Source organism: Patiria miniata, unplaced genomic scaffold (assembly GCF_015706575.1).
Source record: "Patiria miniata isolate m_02_andy unplaced genomic scaffold, ASM1570657v1 HiC_scaffold_3, whole genome shotgun sequence".
Lineage (NCBI taxonomy): Eukaryota > Metazoa > Echinodermata > Asteroidea > Valvatida > Asterinidae > Patiria > Patiria miniata.
The window spans coordinates 24,045,442-24,068,157 of NW_024037069.1; the positions used below are offsets into that span (position 1 = coordinate 24,045,442).

At 40.9% G+C, this 22,716-nt stretch overlaps 3 protein-coding genes across 3 annotated transcripts; 2 read left to right on the forward strand and 1 right to left on the reverse strand.

Annotated features, from left to right (window-relative positions):
* Positions 1–97: 97 nt before the first annotated feature.
* On the forward strand, positions 98–10,216 carry LOC119737960 (mucin-19-like). The gene is made up of 3 exons (XM_038212634.1): positions 98–170; positions 2,526–2,658; positions 3,079–10,216. Exons 1-3 carry the CDS (start codon positions 153–155, stop codon positions 8,175–8,177), a joined length of 5,250 nt encoding a protein of 1,749 aa, XP_038068562.1. The 5' UTR covers positions 98–152; the 3' UTR covers positions 8,178–10,216.
* A 290-nt stretch (positions 10,217–10,506) lies between these two features.
* Positions 10,507–16,733, forward strand: LOC119737962 (mediator of RNA polymerase II transcription subunit 10-like). The gene is made up of 5 exons (XM_038212638.1): positions 10,507–10,659; positions 12,386–12,564; positions 13,632–13,715; positions 14,102–14,204; positions 14,820–16,733. Exons 2-5 carry the CDS (start codon positions 12,437–12,439, stop codon positions 14,904–14,906), a joined length of 402 nt encoding a protein of 133 aa, XP_038068566.1. The 5' UTR covers positions 10,507–10,659; positions 12,386–12,436; the 3' UTR covers positions 14,907–16,733.
* Positions 16,655–22,609, reverse strand: LOC119737963 (nuclear envelope phosphatase-regulatory subunit 1-like). The gene is made up of 6 exons (XM_038212639.1): positions 22,407–22,609; positions 20,122–20,193; positions 19,754–19,827; positions 19,047–19,156; positions 17,560–17,614; positions 16,655–17,386 (listed from the first exon to the last, which is right to left on the reverse strand). Exons 1-6 carry the CDS (start codon positions 22,438–22,440, stop codon positions 17,351–17,353), a joined length of 381 nt encoding a protein of 126 aa, XP_038068567.1. The 5' UTR covers positions 22,441–22,609; the 3' UTR covers positions 16,655–17,350.
* Positions 22,610–22,716: the final 107 nt, after the last annotated feature.

Genomic DNA, 22,716 nt, shown 5'->3' on the forward strand with positions numbered 1-22,716 from the left:
CGGGTACGACTTGAATCGGGTACGAGTTGACTTGGTGAATTTAGGGGTACGAGTTGACTCGGGTGCGAGTTAACTCGGGTACGAGTTGACCAGTTGACCCATTTCCGACAGCGCCATCTATTGTTGATAAACAGATCGTAAAACATGTCAAAATGGCTGCCAATGTTTCAGTAAGTTCTCCTCTTTTTTATTTGATGGTTTCTTCAACTGTAACTATCTGAGTATAAATATCATTTGACGAGGGCATACCAGACTATTGTACTTAAGAAAAAGCATAAAATAGAATCTCATTCCACTTCCAGGCCTAGTGTAGTGATTTAACTTTTGTAAATGAACTGTCGTGCGAGATCGCAACACCGTGAACACGTAAATGAGACAGGGCGCCCTCAATTACTGAGGACAGGTTTTGTATTTTTGTAATAACAATTAACATTTTAGATTCAGTGACTGTGTTTCTCTAAAAGTTGGGAGTGTCACTCACACTGTGGTTACAAAACTTTCGATTTGTATTTGGCAATGGCTGTATCTCTAAATTCTGAATTACTTGGAAGCAAACAAATATTCGAACAATTTGGGCTCGAATTGACGCAAGTCGTGTCATACAACTGAACGTTCCTGAAGCAGAAGAAATGCATCAGAATTTAGACCCGTGAACATGGCTATATCCACACTCCTGGTCCATTCCTACCATTTTCCTGCGTGCATGACTCGGAGTGCCAACATGGCCTCAGAAAATCAAAAGATAAACTTGTACATTTATTGTGGTGTCAAGGGGTTTTTTTCCCCCTCAAATTTCTTGGCAAACTTGCAAGATCCTACACTCGCATGAATTTACAGAAAGCTTTGTATGCATGTAGTTATAATACTTGTGAAGTGACGTGCCGCGTGACAGATTTGAGTGTATTTACGTGAGGACGGAGCGTGGCATTGTTTAGAACACCACGGTCACAGGTCTAATCAGAATTTAGCAAGAGTTCCTAGAAGCAGGGGCCTAACATCTTCTTGGCCGAAGACAAAGCTGGAAAATTAAAAAGGCCCACAGAGGACCCCAAACCATGTCTAATGTGAGGGCGCTCTGGGCAAGCTGTCTAGTTTGGTTCAGTTAAATTGAAGTTTTTTGACACACGCCATAACCTAGGCCTACATGTTTTGCTGAAACTGAAAGCCTGCCTATATTATAAGCCACTTTAGAGTTACTACTACTGCACATGCTCACATCAGATTCAACGATTTAGTTTTGTGGATAAACAGTTTGCCATGCGCATGCAAAATTCATAGCAGGGTACCAGTGAAATCAAAGGAAAATTTAGTTTTGAAGTAAATGACTGTCAGCATCAGTGTTGTACTATAGTCAAATCCATCACAAGTCCTTCTGTCATAATTCAAATCACAAGCTATTCAAATGAACTGTGACAAAGGCATTCCTTTGTTATTGTTCATCCCCTGTTACTTGTGACTGGACTTGTGACTGGACTTATGACTGGACTTGAGATTTACTTGTGACAAGACTTGCGAATAGACTTGATGAGACTTACTTGTGAATACACTTGTGATTTAGTTGTGACTGGACTTGCGAATAAACTTGAGATTTACTTGTGAATACACTTGTGATTTACTTGTGACTGGACTTGTGACTGGACTTGAGATTTACTTGTGACAGGACTTGCGAATGGACTTGAGATTTACTTGTGAATACACTTGTGATTTAGATGTGACTGGACTTGCGAATGGACTTGAGATTTACTTGTGACTGGACTTGTGAAGTTGTGATTAAACTTGTGATAAGACTTGTGATTTTGCTGTGACTGGACTTGTGATTTACTTGTGACTGGACTTGTGACATGACTTGAGATTTACTTGTTGCTTGAGATGTACACACTGTACTTGTGACTGGATTTGTGACTGCACTTGTGATTTAGTTGTGACTGGACTTGTGATTTAGTTGTGACTGGACTTGTGATTTAGTTGTGACTGGACTTTTGAATAGTCTTGTGATTTACTCGTGACTGGACTTGTGACTGGACTTGAGATTTAGTTGTGACTGGACTTGCGAATGGACTTGAGATTTACTTGTGACTGGACTTGTGAAGTTGTGATTAAACTTGTGATTAGACTTGTGATTTTGCTGTGACTGGACTTGTGAATGGACTTGTGATTTTGTTGTGACTGGACTTGTGACTGGACTTGTGATTTACTTGTGACTGGACTTGTGACTGGACTTGAGATTTACTCGTTGACTTATGAATGGACTTGAGATGTACACACTGTACTTATGACTGGACTTGTGACTTGGACTTGTGATTTAGTTGTGACTGGACTTGTGATTTAGTTGTGACTGGACTTGTGATTTAGTTGTGACTGGACTTGTGATTTAGTTGTGACTGGACTTGTGACTGGACTTGTGAATAGACTTGTGATTTAGTTGTGACTGGACTTGTGATTTAGTTGTGACTGGACTTGACTTGTGAATAGACTTGTGATGGACACTGCTCAGGATTATTTTTCACAATCTTTCTTGTTCACAGGAATCACCAGGCCAGCCACCTGGAGAACATGTCGCTGAAGGCCACTCACCATCGGAACCGAAATCAGTAGAAACATGCGAGAAATCCAGTGGTGAAAACAGCACTGTTGAGCTCCGTGAAAAACAAACCAAAGGTAATATACATTTTGTAAAAGACACACAGGATATGTTATTCTATGTCTTGTTTGATGACACAATGTTATAGTTCTTTTACTGCACAATGTTGTTGAAACTGGTTGGAGTCGGACAACTGCATTAGGATTTTGGTTACAAATCATAATTGTCGTAAAAAAAATTTTAAACTTATATTTTCATTCAGGGCAAATGTGTAACCGTCAAAATGTACAAACATTTCTTTAAATTTTGGAATTTAGAGCTACATGCACACACCTAAGAAAATTAAGCGCAATGGGAAGTCATTCTTATTCTGTTATTGTAGTTGTAAAAATGTGTCTCTCATTACCAAGGTACAAATGACATGATTGCTTAGTCGTTTATTTGGTCATTAATTATTCAGTCATCATTCATATGTTTGTCTTGTGTTTGTTTTTCAGAAAAGCAGCCAACTCCAATAATATGCAGTCCGTCAAAGTCAAAGCGTAAACTGGATTCATCAGAGGGACATGACGACAGCACATGTGATCCGCAGCTGGAAAACTTGTGCCGCAAGAAGTTCAAACCTATCGCTCCCAAGCCAACGGTCAAGAAGGACCACCATCAATCAGTTGTCACGGCAACCGTTCCCATCAAGGATGTAAATCATTCGGATTTCGGCTCTTCCTTCTGTGTGACCAAAAGTGAGAGCAGGAAAGGAGCAGTCATGTTTGTGAGTCCTAAAGTGCAACTGATTCCTAGCGTACCAATCATAGCTCATGCACCGGCGCTGAATGGTGAAACGTTGTCCTCAAACGGCTCTCCATTCTCGATGACTGTTCCCCTGCTTCCACACGGCAAGTACCTGAATATCATGAATCCACCTGCACGGGTTGCAATGACGGATATTGCTGGTCACTACAAAACAGTCGTTCAGCTGTTACCGAATGGTTCCAGTCATGGTTGTCTCCAGCCTACCAGCTTAGTGTCAACCAAGAGCAATCTGAACAAAGCTAGTGTTTATACTGGTTCTTCCAAAACAGCATCAGTGAGAAGTGAACCCTGCCAGGGTAAGAATGGAATATCGGCGAACAAAACTTCCAAAACAAAAACAGTATCCAAACCCAAAGCAAGTAGATACAAGTACAGCCTCCTGATGAACGGAGGGTCTTATGATAGCAATATTGTAACAACTACAACTGCATATAACCCCAAACCCCAAACCTGTATAACACCTGCGGTCTCCTTAAATGGTGGTGTGCGACTTAACCTACCCGCCGTGTTAACAAGCTCAGGAATCCTCCAGATAACTGTCCCCAGTGTTGGCATCGCTAACGGGCAGGTGCAGTTCTGTGATGTTCCTCCACCTGCTGATGTTGTACATACTCAATCTAGTGTTGCACAGACTACAACTAGTGTTGCACGGACTACATGTACCACAGCACAGTCTGTTAATGTACCAGGCATTACACGTACATTAACCTCCACAGTGCAGCCAGTGATTACAACAAGTGCCCCAATCACTTCAACTTCCAATAGATTAACTCAGTCTAATGTAACTGAGCAAACCACTGTAGCCAACACAAATGGCATGTCTCTTGATGAGACTCTCAGAGTTATGCTTAGGAGCCCCAGATCAAATGTCTCCAAGGATAGGCAGAAAGAAACTTGTCAAACCAAGAAAACGAAACCAAATAGGACCGGTGCTTCCACTACCAAAAGTCGCAGCAAAGGACACAAGACACAAACATCTGCATCTCTTGCCTCTTCAGTGAGAGGAAGCAATAACGCGCATCGGAAAAGTGGTGGCAGAAGTGGGATAGCTAATTCTGTATCCGGTCTTGTTGCAGAGGAATTCCCATCACGTCCTGTTGACAGTGTTCAAAGAACAGTACCGAGTGGATATGTATCAGAACAAAGAAATACCGGAGCGACTACAACAGGTCAGACTGTGCAATACAGACAAGCAGATATCGGAGCAAATACCACGACGGAAGAGATAGCACTAGGCCAAGGTGAGATACCAAATCACAGGATTCAGGATGTTAGACCTTCAAGTAATGTCGCAAATTGTGACCCAGAGTCCACAGTACATTCAGTAACGAGCTCAGTCTTGACAAGTACAAGTACCAGCGATTTTTCAAAGCGACTTGTAGACACATCAGTTTCTGCACCTTTGGCTTCTGAGGTACATGAACCAATCACCAATATGCCTTCGCAGAACCTTGACTATGTAAGACAATCCACTCTGCCATTAAATGTAAGTACATGTACAAGCAATAATTTACCAAGCTCTATCAGGACAGTGAATGACCAGTGGCCGAGGACTATCACAACTGCTCAAAGAGCCTCCAGTTTGCCAAATTTTGCAACAGGACCCAGAGGCTTTTTCACAAGCACAACAACCGCACCGCTTGTTATGTTTAATGTTCCACAAGCAGTGAACTGTTTAGCCCAACAAGGACTCCAGGATGGTGTTGCTGTTCCCTCAACAGTAAACTTTCAGCCTGTGCCAGCATTGCCCAAGTCCTCCACTGTACAATCTATGCAATCTAAGCAAACCACTAATTTTGCAGCGACCCCCACCACGTTTGTTTCTCTTAATCAAAGTGTAACTGTGTCGGAACCTAATTCAAGAACAGTCTTCAGTTCTAGTACCTGCAGTGGTGTGATTGGCAGAAACGCTCACAGTCACATGCATAGAAACTCATCAGTGCTTCGATCCCACGATGGAGGTCATCCTGGATCAACTGTTGAATCCTTGCAGATGCCTAATGAAACTATCAGGCCTCATGGTAACAGTCTAAATTCTTCACATCAAACAGCTAGTAACCAAAGACCACATGCAAACTCCCATACAGCGGTAACTTACTCCCACAACACAGTGACATCAGTGCAGAGTGGAAATTGTGGCTTCCCTTCGACCTTAAGTGGCTCCAGCAACACAACTGTGCCGCCAACCCTACCTACACCTCCTGTACCACATGGAACCTACCAGCCAGAGGTCAGTAGACCAAGACTAGCACATGATTCTGGATCATCTGTTAGGGATGATAGAGGTGTTGTATCAGCACGAAGGCAACTCAAGCTTCCTGATGAAAATCCCAGAACCATGCATTCTGAGATAAATGCTGGCATTGGCAGTGTAGGACACAATCAACCAAACAGTGGTTTACCCTCAGCGATTACAATACAGACTGATCATGAGCCTGTTGTGCCAAGACCGAATGTGGAAACATCAGTCCCAAGACCAAATGGACTTCATGCTACCTCCTTAGCAAATGTGAGACCTGAGCAAAGCTTTTTCACTCCGCCTCTGCCTGTAGTTCCCCACCATGCGGGCATCTTAGCAACAGCAATACTCCGATCAAGAGCCCTTGAGAGGAATCCTTGGGGAATTCCTGGCCTGAATGTGAGCACTCCCTCAGGTGTTCCTAACACTGGCCTAGCACAGCCAATGACAGTGACCCCTAACACGAGTGCGGGATTCTTCAGGGTCACTCAGGCTGTTAATGCAACAAGTTCAACCACGACTAACATGCATCCTACAGATCACAGGCTTCACTTAAGACAAGCAGCAGGAATGCCTTCATCTGTGGAAAGATGCGTGGATAGAGAAATCCAGAACTGGCCTGCCACTACTGAAGGCATTCTCACAAGACAGGAGGGAAACAGTTTGCCTGGAACACAAGCTACACAATTACCTCTTGAGAGACCAGGAAGCATGGTAGCAACCCCTCCTGGCTTTACTGGGGGTGGAAGTACAGATCAAGGAATCAACAATCCTGTCACAACAGAATCAGGAGATCAGGTCCAAAACATACAAGGCCATGTTCAGTCAGTTCCACTTCATAGTAACATCCCACCTACTGCAAGAAACGCCGTGAATGAGGCATTGCAGAGACGAGCCAGGAACCTTCGTATGCATCCCCCGAGGTCAGAGACTTCAAGCTCTGTTGGCAGTACACAGAGTCACATCAGCAGCGTGATAGTCTCCTCTGTACAGGAGGGGAGCATCTCAACTGGAACCCAACCGTCTCATCCTGTTGCTGATAGGACAGAAATGACAAGTCATGATTCTCAGCATGAAACAAGAGGGCATCCTAGACAAGAGTCGCTATCCCATCAACAGCCCTCACAACACATGCATGCTGTATCTAGTGCACGGGTGCCTTCAGAATCCATGTCTCATCTACCAGTGCCACTGATGCCGCCACCATCTGTCTTGTATGGAAGCTCCACTCCAGTGCCTAATATTTCCATGACCCCTCTCCATGGAGTGCCACTTCCAGGGTCTCTGTCTGCTCATTCTGTCCAGGGACATGGAATGAGTCATCAGCTCCATGCCACACCACCACCCGCACCCCATCATGGGCAGGCCACAGGACCAAACCCACAGGCACCTGTTAATCACATGTTTGTACCCACCCCATACGGACCTATTCACCGTTCTCTTTACATGCCACCACCAAGTCCACACCCTCCGGATCTCAGTCTCATGTCTCCGAGATCCTATGGGCAAGTCCACGTGCATGACAGTGTGTTATACAGCCCTCGCTTCTCATCCCCAATAAGGAACTTACCAGGATCTAGCTTGGCTGAAGGAATGTTTGGGACAGCATTGTCAAGAAGCTTTTCCGATGACCGACTGGACACATGCTGTTCTGGCCCTTACTCTCACTCCCCACCGATCCATGACAATTCAGGTCACATGTTCCCACCCGGTTTCATGTCGCCATCGATGATGAACAGAAATCAGCCAGCTTTACAAACAAGTCTATGCAACTCACATCAGCGGCTGTTCAATCATCGTGGCCATCAAGGCACACCTGACAGATATCCTGGCCCATTCTTCCATGATGGCATGAGACAACCAGCTCCTCATCAAAACCATGCACCTGTAACACAGGCCAGTAGCTTCAACCCTACACCCAGTGCAGTAGTTGATACAAGTAACTCTCTAGACTCTAGTGTTTTAGTAAGTGTGGCATCTTCATGTATTCCACCACAGCAGACGAGTCTTGGGAACTCATTGCCTGTGAGCACACTCAGTCCAACGTCCTCATCTACATCAGCGACAACTCCAGGAAGCACAGCATCCTCAAGCGTGAGTGAGAACTCAGCATTGCCACTAACACCCACTAGCTCTTGCAGTACCACCCCAGTCAGAGTGCTCAACGTAGGAAACACAAGTGATAAATACCTTCCTCTGGAGCTTGTAGTGTCATCACCGCCCACAACAGTCACCACATCTGCATCAGTGACCACACTCCCCGTACAACTCGGCAGTGAGCAGATTGTCAAGTTTGGTGACGTCATGCTGGAATGCAGTCGCCAGATTCTGAGGGAATCCGGTCGCACAGTGCTCTGCTGCTGGGGTTGCGACTATCACACTGCCGAACCCAAGAAAATGTACAGGCATCAGCGGCGTGATGAACAGCCAATGAAATGCCAGCTTTGTAGTCACATGGGTGTCTCTCGTTGTCAGCTAAATCAGCATTTTAAGGATGTTCACATGGATAAAGATGAAGACCCATTTAGAACATCTGCTGTGCCATGATGAGCCTTTGTCCATTATCGTCACCTAAGCATGCGTTTCAAGAAGTAGTTAAAAAAAACCTGATAAGTTGAGAAACCAGAGACATTATCTCATTTGTTTATGTTCCTTTGGATGAACAAAAGGTTTACTGTACAAGTCCTGTGTTAGTAGTTGAAGTTCTGTAAAATTTGCATGTACCAGCACTGAAGATTTTATAAGCCATTCAAGATCAAATGTGCCCCAGATCATTTCATATACTTTCAAGGCTTATTGTAACGATTTAGCAACTTTTTTTTGTTTTTGAAAATGCATATCAAATAATATTCAGAAGTCTACTGTATACTTTCTTTAATGTATGCTGTCATGCTTGCACAAACTCAGTCCACAATGAAATTGTTTCTAATAGGGAGGGAATAGCTACAGGTGGTTTATATGACTCTCACAATATGTAGAGCCTCCCCCTCACCCCTCCTCAGTCCAGATTTCCGAAGGTTTGTGAATTCATGAAACAAATCAGGCCCTTGTGTTTGGTTAGTAACCAAAAAATGATCCCTCCAAAGTTTCTGCACACTAGCATTTATTGAAAAATGTATAAGATGTATCTTACATGCTCAACAGTTTAGGGGTCTGTAGTTCTTAAAAGCTGAAACAATTCTGATAAACATTCAACACAAATTTGATCTTGAATTAATTGATTAAAACAACCTTTTTTTCTAAACATAGACTTTTCATTACCCGTGAATCGATATTCAAATTTTTTTCTATGGCTGTTTTATAGGAAAGAACGTTTCATGAGGATTTTCTGGTACTTAACCAATGTGTATATGTACATGATCTGTTTTAAATTTTCTTTAACTTTGTGTAATTATGTGATTTTTTTGAAATTTTAAACATATAATTAAAAGAGGCAGCTGAAATAGTTTTAATAATTTATATTCATTACTTTTCTGTAATCAAAACTTTTGAATCAAATTGTACATACTGATTAATCCAATACCATGTAAGAAATGGAACAAAAAAGAGTATTTATGCACCAAACCAAGTTTGTATTTTTCATGTTTGTTGATATTTTTTATCTTCTGAAGAAGAGTTTTTAGAACAAATTGTTTACTCCTGTTAAGCTTTTTCATACAAAATGTACACATGTAAATTGGTTCGTTTTCTTTTTTTTATTGTTAAAAGTTCAAATTGTGTGGTTCAATTCAGCCATTGTTGTCTGGGTTCCACAAGTTCAAGACATTGCTCATATGAAGTTTGTTCAAGTATCGTTGGCACCAGCCTCATTTAGGCGTCAAAGACTTCAAGATGATAAAACCAAGCTTACTCAGGGGTGAGGGGTGTGAGTGGCCACTGATAAAAATAGCTGAAAACAGCTGAAAAAGGTGTAAAAAAAAGCTGAATTTGGAAATCTCTATATATACTTTTGTATACAGCAAGTGAGCGGAAAAAAAGCTGCAATCATCTTTAAAGCTGAGATTTCACACCTCTGTCAGCAGCAGAAACCATCTACTTAAAGACTTTGTGGAATGATGAATGAAAGAGAAAGAAAGAAAGAAAGATTTACATGCAATTACATGGATCAGACTTTATTAAGTGTTGTGAGAGAAGTGGTGGAAAAACTTTGAGCATTTGATTTATTTAGTGTGCATGTATTTGGGAGATCTCACATCCTACATAACAAAATTTATCCCGTTTTTAATATATTTTGATATTTGCGTTCTACTTCCAACAAGTATTGTACATGTAGTTGAGTCCATCACAAGTCCATCACAACTCAATCACAAGTCATTTGGTCTCAAGTCGTGGGAGTTTATACAGGAGGCCAGAAACTTTGTTCATCCCTTATTACTTGTGACTGGACTTGTGAAAGACTTGTGATGGGCTCGACTAATTCAACACTGCTTCCAACCTTAGATGCAGATATCACATTGGTTCAGATTCTGTTAGATCCCTGACATTTCTCTCTGCAAAAGGCATGTTACAAATTGCTCCCTCTTTGTCCGATGCAGACTGTGTGGAAGTGCATTAAAAGAAGTCATATCCAGAATTTCAGAAAGAGATTCATATTTGAGTGGTCTACTTATAGTTTTGTCTGAATGCCTGTACGTTGATTATATCTTAATTCAAAGGGACAGTGTCTAATGAATTTTCTTAAATCTATGAGGGCCCTCAGAAATGCCAACATGGGTGTCGCAATGCACCTCTATCAGTTGCTATATCATCAGGGGATCCTTGGCCGGGTGAAAATAGTGAACGTCCCCCCACCACTCCAGCGCATACATGGTTCCGCCCCTGAAAATTCATCTGAAGTTATATCGCTGGTAGCCGGCGTGTGTACGATACGGCGATATGTGCTAGTCCATTTACCAATGCGTCTCACGCATGAGATCCAAATTTGGACAGACGACGTTCTCGTTGACGAATCGTTTAAAACAAGTCGACAAGAAATACTTCTTTCATCACATTCACAGCTAGCTGCGACACAAGAAAATAATACTGCTAGGTAAAGCTTGGAATCGTGGTAGTTATTATCCCAAAATATCACGTTTTAGATGCTAAAATATGTTATAGGCCCCCCTATTTATATAAATGATGATATTTTTTGTGGGCCGAGTCAAATCATTGCATCCTTTTCGTGAAAAGAGATTCAATGGTTTTTAAATAGGTAGTGGATATTTTGCCGGAGGTAATGACGGCAAACTAACGATTACTAAAGGTTTGCCGGCGGCAATCCATATCAACAGAGGGCGCTGTACTCTTTAAAATAGGGCTGAATTATAAGATGTATTAAATTCCCACCAAAAGTTGTGTAGCACGTTTGGTGTAGTGGTTAAGCAAAGGCTGTAGTAAGCGGGATGACTCGCGTTCGATTCCGACCGCACCACATTTTTAAGTTTTTTTTTTCTCATCCCCAAATAAATAAGAATATTCTTCTTTTATTATTTTAACATGTCTCAAACATTTTTTGCAGAGTAGGCTATTACATTTTCTTTTACAGATTTGTGGCTCTGGAGGATTTTTTTAAAAAAGGAAATAAAGTCCGAAATTATAAAATGGTCTGAATCCCATCTTGTGAATACGAAAATGTTAAGAGTACAAAAAAACAGTAACTGCGCATGTTCAGTGCATATCCGGCAAACTAACGTTTACTAAAGGTTTGCTGTCTCCGGCAAAATATACACTGCCTTTTAAATAGGTCTATTTCTACACCATTTTTGTTATGTTTTAAATGTTTGGGTCCGATTTGCTTTAGAATGCTTGAATTGAGTATATTTTCGGTAATAGTGTAGTGAGGACAACTCCTTTTTTTTTTGTACTGGTTCCGTTCAAAAATTACTCTTACAAACATGACAAATGACTTGACTGTCAAATTTTACCCCCCAAAACCAAAAGAAAAGTTTTGCAGCCAATGCAGCCCCAAGCATGCAGTCATTTTTATAGATTACCTTTTGCTTTTGTAATTTTGCAAAATGTGACTTTCTTGCCTGTTCACTTAGAGATGTGCGAGTCAAAGCAGTTCAGGCACTGCATTGCTCTCATAATTTTACCCCATATGCCTACATGTAATTTTCCTCATAAATAAAAACCCTTTTCGACAAAATTAAGCCTGCTGATATATGACATTCAATTTGGTATTTTAGCAAACTAGTACTAGAACTAGAAGAAGAAAAAAATTACGGAAAGAATGTTGCAACCTGCGGCCACTTTTTTCCTTCATATATCATCTCAATGAAGCCTGAACATTGCAAAAATGATGATAAGACATGAATCTGGGACTGAGAAACATTTCCAATTTTGTTAGGAAATGCTTTCTGGACTCTCCATAGACTTTGTACACAACCGCTGGAGTGGCATCAGGTTGCAGCATTCTTTCCAAAATTACTTTTCCTGCTGATAACTATTTAAGTAAGTCCCAAAACATAAAAGTGTCTTTTCGTTCTCTTAAAAAAGTTAAAGTTATATAGAATGGGGTCCTAAAACTACATGATAACCATATTTTCTTTAGGCCTATATCAATTCCATTATTCGTTTGCAAGTCATTTTAGATTAGTGTAGCCCTATATCAAATTATCCTGAAACCTGTTCTTTACTGCTGAAGTTGTATTATGTCATATTGTGTCAATTTTGTAGCAATAGATTGAAATTTTTTAAACGTGATAAAAAGAAATGAATTGCCAGTAATGATCACCCAATGTTTATTGGACTATTTATTCTCATCTCTCCCACAGGTCGTCCAATGCAGCTGGAACTGTTGACGTTTACTTCAACCCCAGAAATACATGATGGCGTCAGAGAAGTTTGATCCGTTGGTGGAGAGCTTGGAACGTTTCATTGAGAACACTCGACAGCTAGGAATTATTGTCAGCGACTTCCAACCGCAGGGACAGATCACGCTCAACCAGAAACTGTAAGAAGCAGTCAGAATTCAGTTCGAAACTTTGGGACTCTCAATACTGTGGATGAGGGTCCCAAAACTTAAAGAGGTTGTGGAATGCTCGAAGACATTTCCGTCATTTTTCGGGTATTTGTAGCCTAAGGTGTGATGAAATAAAAACGACTATTGTTTCTGTCTTAAAATGAGTACAAAAGGTACTTTTGAGAGCTGTTTTTCAAGTCCTATCATGCCTGTTTCAACCCAAACGTGCAATTTGTGTAAAAGTCGTTGTTGCGGGCAGCAAACATAACACAGTAAATCGTGACGTAATAAACAGGACTCCCGATGCAGAGTAGCATAAACAAGTCCTGTTTATTACGTCACGATTTACTGTGTTTTGTTTGCTGCCCGCAACGACGACTTTTACACAAATTGCACGTTCGGGTCGAAACAGGACCTGAAAAATAGCTCTCAAAAGTACCCTTTGTACTCATTTCATGACAGAAACAATAGTCGTTTTTATTTCATCACACCTTAGGCTACATATACCCAAAAAATGACGGAAGTGTCTTCGAGCATTCCACAACCTCTTTAGGATAGTAAAAACATGCAACACAAGAAAATAGACTGGCACATGAAACAACCAGTCCAGCACCCCTTCAGTACTGCATCGATTAAATGTGTCAACAGAAACATCTGGTACCTAATCTCTATTTCTACACACTCTCAGTAGTCATGCCACCAGACTACTGATGGGTCAATCTTTTCAAACAATTGGACATGTACATGTACCAGTCTAGTAGGCTTCAAATTGCAATCACTTGGCTTCACTCTCAGGTGCAAAATGTTGAAGAAAAGTCTCCATTGAAAATTGAATTGAGACCTCAAACTTGGCTGGTGAAATACTGAGGATCTTGTCTTTGCCTATATTATTACTGAAAATTTTGGAGGATTTTGTCTGCTAAAGAGTGCTTAAAGTTGGCCTGATTTTGTTTTGCATGTTTTCTGCGATCAGGATCACAGTCTGAGCCTAACTCAACATCAGAAGTCAAAGATGTTTCTTTTAGTCTTAACTGTCTTATTGTTGGTTTGACTTCAAGGCACACCCTGGTGACTGGCTTGCAAGAGATGGAGAAGACAAAGGCACAGGTTCAAGATGTTCAAGTTCCCTTGGAAGTCTTTGAGTGAGTAATAAGATATTAAAAATGGGTCTCAAAACCTTTTCCCCTAAGAAAATGCCGCAGACGCAGTGTTGTAGTAGAGTTACTTGATGAGTCACAAGTACATCAAAACTCCAGTCACAAGAAACAGTATATGAACAATAACAAAGGAATGCCATTGTCACGGTTCATTTGAATAGCTTGCAAGTTGATTAAGGACTGGATGACTTGCAACGGACTTGTAATGACTTGTGATCATCATAAGTGCCTTGTCTAGAACACTGAAATGCAGCCATTTTCTATGTGGAACTTTTACTTTACAATTATTTTTCTTATGTGCTTTATGCTTCATCAGACAATAAATATTTCATTTTGAGGAGTTTTTTTTTTTTTAATTTTGTGGCCTTTAGTTACATTGACCAGGGTCGTAACCCTCAGCTGTACACCAAAGACTGTATGGAGAAAGCTGTCATCAAGAACGAACAAGTCAAGGGCAAGATTGAGACATTTTCTGTAAGTTTTAGTAACCTGACTCAAACTCAAGAGGATAAATTCTGAGATTAGTTTTGCATTGTTTTGTACTCGTCTGCTTTTGCGTGTGACCAGGGTCAGAATTCCTCAGACATGGATAATTGTGTAGAAAGTGATTGGCTGTGACTGGTTGCAATTTATGTCAGATAATGAAAAAAAACCTTCAAATTCTTGTGAAATATAATGAAAATTGTCACTGTTGATTGATTAAAAAAAAAGAGTTGTTATTGGTTTCCTTAAGGACAACCATTTTATTAACTATTAATGACATTGAATTTGCGTCGGGGTGATGTAAATTCCCTATTGGGTTTTGCCCTTCACCGACGTATTTTGTAAACATTATATACTCAAATTGTTCCTGAGTAATTGTGAGAAGAAATCACTCGGGTGGGACTCGAACCCACGACCTCCTGCTTAAGTTACTAGTGCAGATGTCTCACCAAGATTTGAACTCAGGACACACTGAGTATACATGTATGTAAAGTGTTTACAAAATACGTCAGTGAAGGGCAAAACCCAATATTGAACTTTTTATTAACGGAAACATTTTAGTTACAACTGCATCTTGATTCTGTACTTGTTGCACTTGTTCCATAGAAATTCAAGAAGAATTTGATCACAGAGTTGAACAAGATGTTTCCCGAGGAGATGGAGCAGTACAAGACGCATCACGGAGACACATGAACACCGAGGAGAAACATTTGAACAATAAGGAGTATTGGACCTATGCACAAATAACTCCTCAATGGTTACAAAGAGAAAGTCGGGGGAGACCACTGGGAGGGACTCCTAAACGTATCGTCAACGACGCCTGACGCTCATGCGAAAAAGCCATGGGTTGTGCACATTCAGAATAATATGAATTGTGCGTACTTCGTGCAATACAGACAAGAATGTGTTTAGCTGTGTGTCACCCCCGACTGGAGCTCTTATGAGCGATGACTTGATTCCAGAAGTGTTATGGGTTTTTACCCTTCACAGATGTAACTTTGTAAGCACCGCGGTGCACCGTGTACTCTTGTGAGCGTGTGAGAAGAACATCCATTAGCAGCTTGTTCATGTGGGAGTCGAACCGTCTACTTATTGCTTTCTAGCTCGTGTGGATGTGTTACAAGTCAACCGCTGAGCTTGCTAGGATCCGCAATATGCAAATCTGACATAGCAGCAGGTACTGCAATCAGTAATGCTTAACCCTAACCCCCTAGGCCCTTTGGGCTAGGAACCATCCTCAATCCTGCAAAATCCTCCAATCGCCACTATGTCAAATTTGGATTCCTCCAAAATCATCCATAAGTTCTTGAATTTGTTCAGTGGAGGGGTGACCATTGCCTCAGTCCTTCAAAATCTTCCAACAATCACTGTCAATGTGTTGAGGCAGTGCCGAGGATATTCAGAAGCAGTGTGGATGATATTGAGCATAATACAGGGCTCAATTATGCATGTCTAAACATCAACGATGCAGGGTACAACCTACAAACAGGACTCAATGCATCCTTCAAAATCAACCGCACTTTATTGCATTCTTCAGCCTCAATCCTTAAAGTCCTCCAAAACCGCCAGGAGGATGGAGGAGGGTTAATACAGTAGGGTTTATGATACTTTTGTTGAGAAGGCATTTATCTCTTGTGGCAAAATCCTCAGAATTTGTTTGGAGAGGTGTTTTGTTGGATTGGATAATGGAGTGTGTCAGAGCTTCAGAGCATGAGTGAGATTGGGGCGGGGGGACTAAAAAAATCCACGAAATGATCGGCAGAGGCCCCAGGACAAAGTAAGGTCTATGACGCATGTTTGTGTTTGCCCAAAGGCACCCCTTAAAATATCCATCTATAAAAAAAACCCCACCTTTATGGGTAAGAACTCAGGAATTCGCGATTTAATAATGGGAATCTTCCAAAAATCAGGAAAAATCCTGACCCAAAAATGATGAAGTCGGGGAAGAAATCCCCACACAAAAATCATGAAGTCAGGAGAATCTTGACAAATCTCACCCATCAGAGCCCTTGGAGAATGCAAGGGTTACCTCAAGGTTTATGGGGGTTTTATTCAAGGATACCACGAGGTTCAACCTTTGACTTGCTGCTTGTTCAATTCTTTCCTTATGAGCATCTCCAAAAAATATAAGATATGAAGGTTTGCATGGTGCAGTAAACAATAAGAGTAAGTTTCCACCATGTGCGAGGTTGTGAAGAACACCCAGGGGAAAACTCTTACAAAAAGTACGAGTGCCAATGCATTGCCATGAGAACTTTGACATTGGATGGAAAAGTTTTAATAAATTGGTTGATTTTCAGATTTATTTCACTGGAAATATTACTTGTAGACAAGCCATCGGTAACCCACCGTGAAGTGGTATAATAATTTCACTCATGCAGCATGCCTTTTCAGCAGTTTGAACCAATTTTTATTGTTTTATTTATTAAAATTTTCATAAAATGTACATGGAACAAATTAAATCATGATTTGTAGAATTCACTCCAAAACTGACAATAAAACAGTGTCATAGATATCTAACTTTCTATAATTTCCATAGTCTCTTTTCCTTGTTTTATGTGTTTTATGTCTTTGAACTCTTAGAGCCATTAAAACTACTTCAAGCATAATTTTTGTTTTTATTCATAAATTTCATCCTGTAAATTCATTCATTTCTTGAAATATTGAAATAAAGGAAAATTATTTTTTCTTAAGTGACTCTTAATAAATAAAATTGTTGGCTGGACACAATTATATTTGATGAAAATAATGACAAAGCAATGGCAATGTATACATTAACAATGTACAACTTTGTACAAGTTATTTACAAACTGGGAAATTCAGTGAGATCATTAAATCTATCCCTTTTTTTGGGGTGATCCCTAAAAAGTAAGATTACTACGACAGAAGGGGATGGGTAGGATCTGTTCAGGGGAATAGGATTACCCACAATACTTTGTGTTTCCTTCATAAGATTTTGTGATATAATGATTAATCCGTGTCGGGAGCAAGGGATGAGCCCGAAGGTCATGCGCGACCACAACTTACAATGTAAGTAGAATGTTGGACTGGGGGGGGGGGGGGGGGGGGGTGTGAGAGTTTTTAAATGATGGAGTTAATGTCCCAAGTAGAAAGTTCATGTGAAGTCACAGCTCTTGTCACATTGATCGAGGCTTGAGTATAAGTTTCCCCGTCTGAAAGAGAAAAAGTAAAAAAAATTCCGTTGGGCAAAAAACATTTGTGAGATCATTGACACTTTAAATTGAAAGTTTGAATGTTTTCAAAGATGCAAACATTGAAAGTTTCATTTTCTAAAACAAGGAAGTAAATTCCATTGTTTGACAAAAAAAGTTAATGAGAAACTTACATCGTCACACGACATGTTGAAGTCTGCTAGGACTGATCGACATCTTGCTGTAATTCTGTGAAAATCCTCGTCAAGGTATGTCATTGTCAAAATAATTGATTTAAAGAAATGGAACTGTTGTATCATGCATGTGGAAGTCTTACAACACTGCATGCTAAGCTTAACCCATTAGTAAGTGTATTACACTGTATAACATTGTGTTTATTCACTGGCAAATCCATAAAGACATAGAGTGCTTGGGCGGTTTGGGGCAGTACAGTGAGTAATAGGCTGGGCGGTTTGGGGCAGTACAGTGAGTAATAGGCTGGGCGGTTTGGGGCAGTACAGTGAGTAATAGGCTGGGCGGTTTGGGGCAGTACAGTGAGTAATAGGCTGGGCGGATTTGGGCGGTACAGTGAGTAATAGGCTGGGCGGTTTGGGGCAGTACAGTGAGTAATAGGCTGGGCGGTTTGGGGCAGTACAGTGAGTAATAGGCTGGGCGGTTTGGGGCAGTACAGTGAGTAATAGGCTGGGCGGTTTGGGGCAGTACAGTGAGTAATAGGCTGGGCGGTTTGGGGCAGTACAGTGAGTAATAGGCTGGGCGGTTTGGGGCAGTACAGGGAGTAATAGGCTGGGCGGTTTGGGGCAGTACAGTGAGAAATAGGCTGGGCGGTTTGGGGCAGTACAGTGAGTAATAGGCTGGGCGGTTCGGGGCAGTACAGTGAGTAATAGGCTGGGCGGTTTGGGGCAGTACAGTGAGTAATAGGCTGGGCGGATTTGGGCGGTACAGTGAATAAAGGGTTGAGGGCACGCACGACAAGACTTCCTGCCTCACCCGTCGGCAGTTAGAATCTGTCCTGAAAAGCAGTTTGAGTACAAAATATATTCAGAGGGTGTTAAAGGGAATATACAACATTTGCTTTTGCTGTGATTTTCAGAAATGGATGGATTTGGTGGTTAGTATTTTATAGCAAATACAAATGTAATGTTACACTGACTTGTTTGAAGTTTTTTTGTTTGTAAACGCTGGAATAACCAAGAAAAACAATCTTGTTCTTGTAGTCTGGTTCCCTGACCCTACTTAAGATGAAACAGAGCAATTTATAGACATCAGGGAATTGTAAGGTCAGGGAACCAGTCTAGCTGGCTTGTACCCTGTTCATAGGAGTGTAATCGATTGCAAACAAAATGTGGACTAATTAAATATGGTAAATTGAGAGCAGTATTTGAAAAATGCTGGTCGGCCGACCAGCGCTGGAAATTGATACAAAAATACACTTTTCTTGAAAATGTCAGCACACCAGGTGCCATGATTTTACAGGATGCTTTAGCCTGTCACTAACAGTCCAGTTAGGTATTTCATAACAATTTGGCATTTTTTTTATGGTTGCAAATGTTGTATATGCCCTTTAATCGGTAAATTTGAACAATTTTTGTCTTTTTCCTTTTCTTTGATTTCAAGTACTTGATGATTTATTTTTCCTGGCTGTTCAGTTGGCAAAGGATACATCGCGGGTGCCACTACACGTTTGTGAATTCCACACAAGAAGAGAAGTATCAGACAGAGACCACTGACAGCGAAGTAGGGATGGTTGTGTAGAGATTGTATGAACGACACCTGGAAAAGAACATTTACAACACAAAACTAGCCCTTGAAAAGGAGTGATTACAATCAAAACACAATAATAGTTCATGGACTCAATAGACCGTTATGATCCGTTAGATCCATTATGCCCTACCAACTACGCACATGGGCAACAACACATGTGTGTGTCATGCGCGATCTGGTACACGGTACCCTGTGGAGACATGTGCATAATAGGGAACAAAAGACTGTATACGTCTCCACAGGGCAATTTCTATAGGTGAATACGTCTCCACAAGTTATCACGAAATAGATATATTATACTCAAAAACTAGGAATTTCCAACGTGTGTTGATTTGTCGCAAATTAAAGTATTTTATGTAAGGGATATTAAGTCCGAATTTCAGCCCAGGAAATTAATTCTGATTAAAATAGGAGCATTTTGAAACTGCACTTTCAAACTCGAAAACTTTAATACGTAAGAACAAAGAAATGACTCCGCAAGGATACAAATTCCAGTATATGCGTACAAGAGGTTTATGTTCAATTTGGTTTTACTATCCGTGATTGTTAATCTGACAGAATTATACTGAAAATGGAAAAATAAAAAACACAAAGTTGTGGACTAACTTGTGACGTTTCCTTGTCCAGCAACCAATTCCATGCGCCGAGTGCTGTGATGGTTGAAATGAGGATCAGGACAACTGGGGAAATAGAAATAAGGATTAAACAGGAATCCTTTTAATTTATAATATAATACATTTAAAAACTAAGCTTCCATCTTTTAAACTGGCAAGGCAAAAATCTTTAAAAAAAATTTTTATGTTGTTTTGAATAGCATCTTTAAGTTAGGAATTCCCATTAGGCTTAACACAAGTTACTCTACTCAATTTAAATGCATTTCCTCTAGTTTGACATAATTGACAAGTTAAATAATTTAATATCTTTGTATTTAATCTTCATTGATTCAATATATCAGCAATAAAATCTGCACTGACCTCTCCAGCACCATGAGTGTGGTCGCTGATTTGCAATGTACTCAGTCAACCTACGCTCAAACGCCTTCAGGTCTGTGAAAATATAGAAATACAGAGAAATGTAGTATCAATCAATCAAAAGAAATTTATAATGCACCAAAATCAAAAAAAAGTTTGCTCTAAGGTGCTGATGGGGCACCAAAAAGAAGAAAAAATTATTGATGGTACACCTCCTGAAACAGGTGAGCTTTCAGGAGTGTCTTGAATGTATGCAGTGAGGTGGTATCTCTAATGTATTCTGGAAGTTTGTTCCAGATTCTGGGGCCGTATACAGAAAATGATCCATCAGCAAAAGAGACACAATGGGTTCTAGGCTCAACAAAGTGTAGTGAACAGACGGTTGATGATCGAAGTCGTCTCTGTTGAGAACTAATTTGGAGCATGTCCGTGATGTAAGCGGGAGCTTGTTTCCAGTACGCTTTAAACATAAGAATGATGACCTTGTAGTTGATTCTTTGTGTGACTGGAAGCCACTGTACAGTGGAATAATAATGAGATCATGTGACATACGTCATGATTTGAGGGAGGAAATGACAAATACAGGGGCCTAGAAAAAAACATAGTGGCTATCGCTGCGGCAGCCGTAATCCAAATTTCAACTTTTTTTCGTTACGGTATTGTAAAATCAACATTGCAAATCCATATCGCATTTGTCCATCTGGACTGAGTAACTTGGGCCCAGTCGCCAGACAATGTCCAAATGTTAAAAAGGCGATAAGTAGGGCCCAACCAGAACGTTTTGGTAGTTCGATTGGTTAAACATTCAATTACTGTGCCGGGAACGGGTTCAAAACTAGGCCTAGGTACTGCTGCGCTTCTCAATTATTTTTTTTATTAAAAATAAAATAGTTTTCTTGATTTTACTTTCTTGTTTTTAATCAAATCGTTCTTTTTATCCCCCCTGGCTTTTAAACCAAGAAAGGGGGATCTTGCAATAGTGTTTTGTGTGCCCGTGTTAGTCCCATAAATGTGGCCAATTTACTGGACTACCTCCGTGTCCGTAAATAAAGGCCACACTTGTACTTGGATCATGTACCCTTTTTCAGATGTCTATATTTCGTGTAATTTCCAGGTTCGTTTGCACACATTAGCGTATCTAAATTCCAACACAAAATTACACGAAAAATAGACGTCTGAAAAAGGGGGGGGGGGACTAATTTTCTATCGCTAGTTTGGGTGAGTGTGCTTCTAAAGCGTAAATAAACTACAAAGTCTAAAAAAAAATGTGAAAAATAAAAAGTTGACAAAGTTCTACATCTTCAGGTACATTATCCATGAGTGGTCTTTATTTACGGAGGTAGTCCAGTAAATTGGCCACATTTGATTTATGGGGCTAGTGTCTATCATCTATGTCCGTGACCGTCATCATGACCGTGTACTGTACTCAACGCCCCGCCCATTCCTCACGGAGGAGTAGCCAGCGCGGCCAGCGCAGCGTAGCCCGACTGCGTCTGGCCGTACAGTACTATCGCAAGCTCTGTAGTACGGCCAGACGCCCGATGCTTCCAAAAAGACTGAATTTTTTTGGCCGCCGATGTAGCGATTTTGCTACATCTTTCGATCGCGATTATCTTTTCATCCAGGACACAAATTTCCAAAGTTAAGGTTCGTAGTCGTAGAGCAACTCATACCTTTTCGAAAAAAACGTTCTTTGGTCTCAATATTTTCATCCATCTGGCCACAAGACGAATTTCAGTCATCAGATTCCACAAATATGTATGCATTAGGCGAGCACGCTTGGGTAAGATAATGAATATGCATCATAGTTTATGACGTATGTCGGACACTCAGCGCGGCTGGCCATACAAACACGAGGTCATGAACTAAATAATGCATATTCATTATCTTGCCCAAGCGCGCTCGCATAATGCATACATTACAGCGCGGCCGCCATTTTGAAATCGCATGGGGGATCGCATGGGGGACGATATTTGTGGAATCTGATGACTGAAATTCGTCTTGTGGCCAGATGGATGAAAATATTGAGACCAAAGAATGTTTTTTTCGAAAAGGTATGAGTTGCTCTACGACTACGAACCTTAACTTTGGAAATTTGTGTCCTGGATGAAAAGATAATCGCGATCGAAAGATGTAGCAAAATCGCTACATCGGCGGCCAAAAAAATTCAGTCTTTTTGGAAGCATCGGGCGTCTGGCCGTACTACAGAGCTTGCGATAGTACTGTACGGCCAGACGCAGTCGGGCTAAGCGCAGCGCAGCATTGCGTTGTAAACACACACATTTTACCTTCCGTTTGCACTTGTTCCACGGGCATTTTCATCGTAAAGACGCTGTGTGATCTGTAGTGTGGGAGAATACAACAATCACAATTAAAATACGTAAAACGGCACTAGGAAATCATCTTTTGGACAACTATTTCGCGCCGGTCGTGAGTCTGCCCGCTTTTGTGTACGTGTAAGTACGATCCCGGCGCGGCGAATGAAGCTAAACACGTCCAGGCTCCATACTGCATGAAGCAAGATAAAAGATCACAAATATAGACGGGTACCTATACCATCGCAAAATATTTCATCCTCGATCTCAAAATACGGCTATA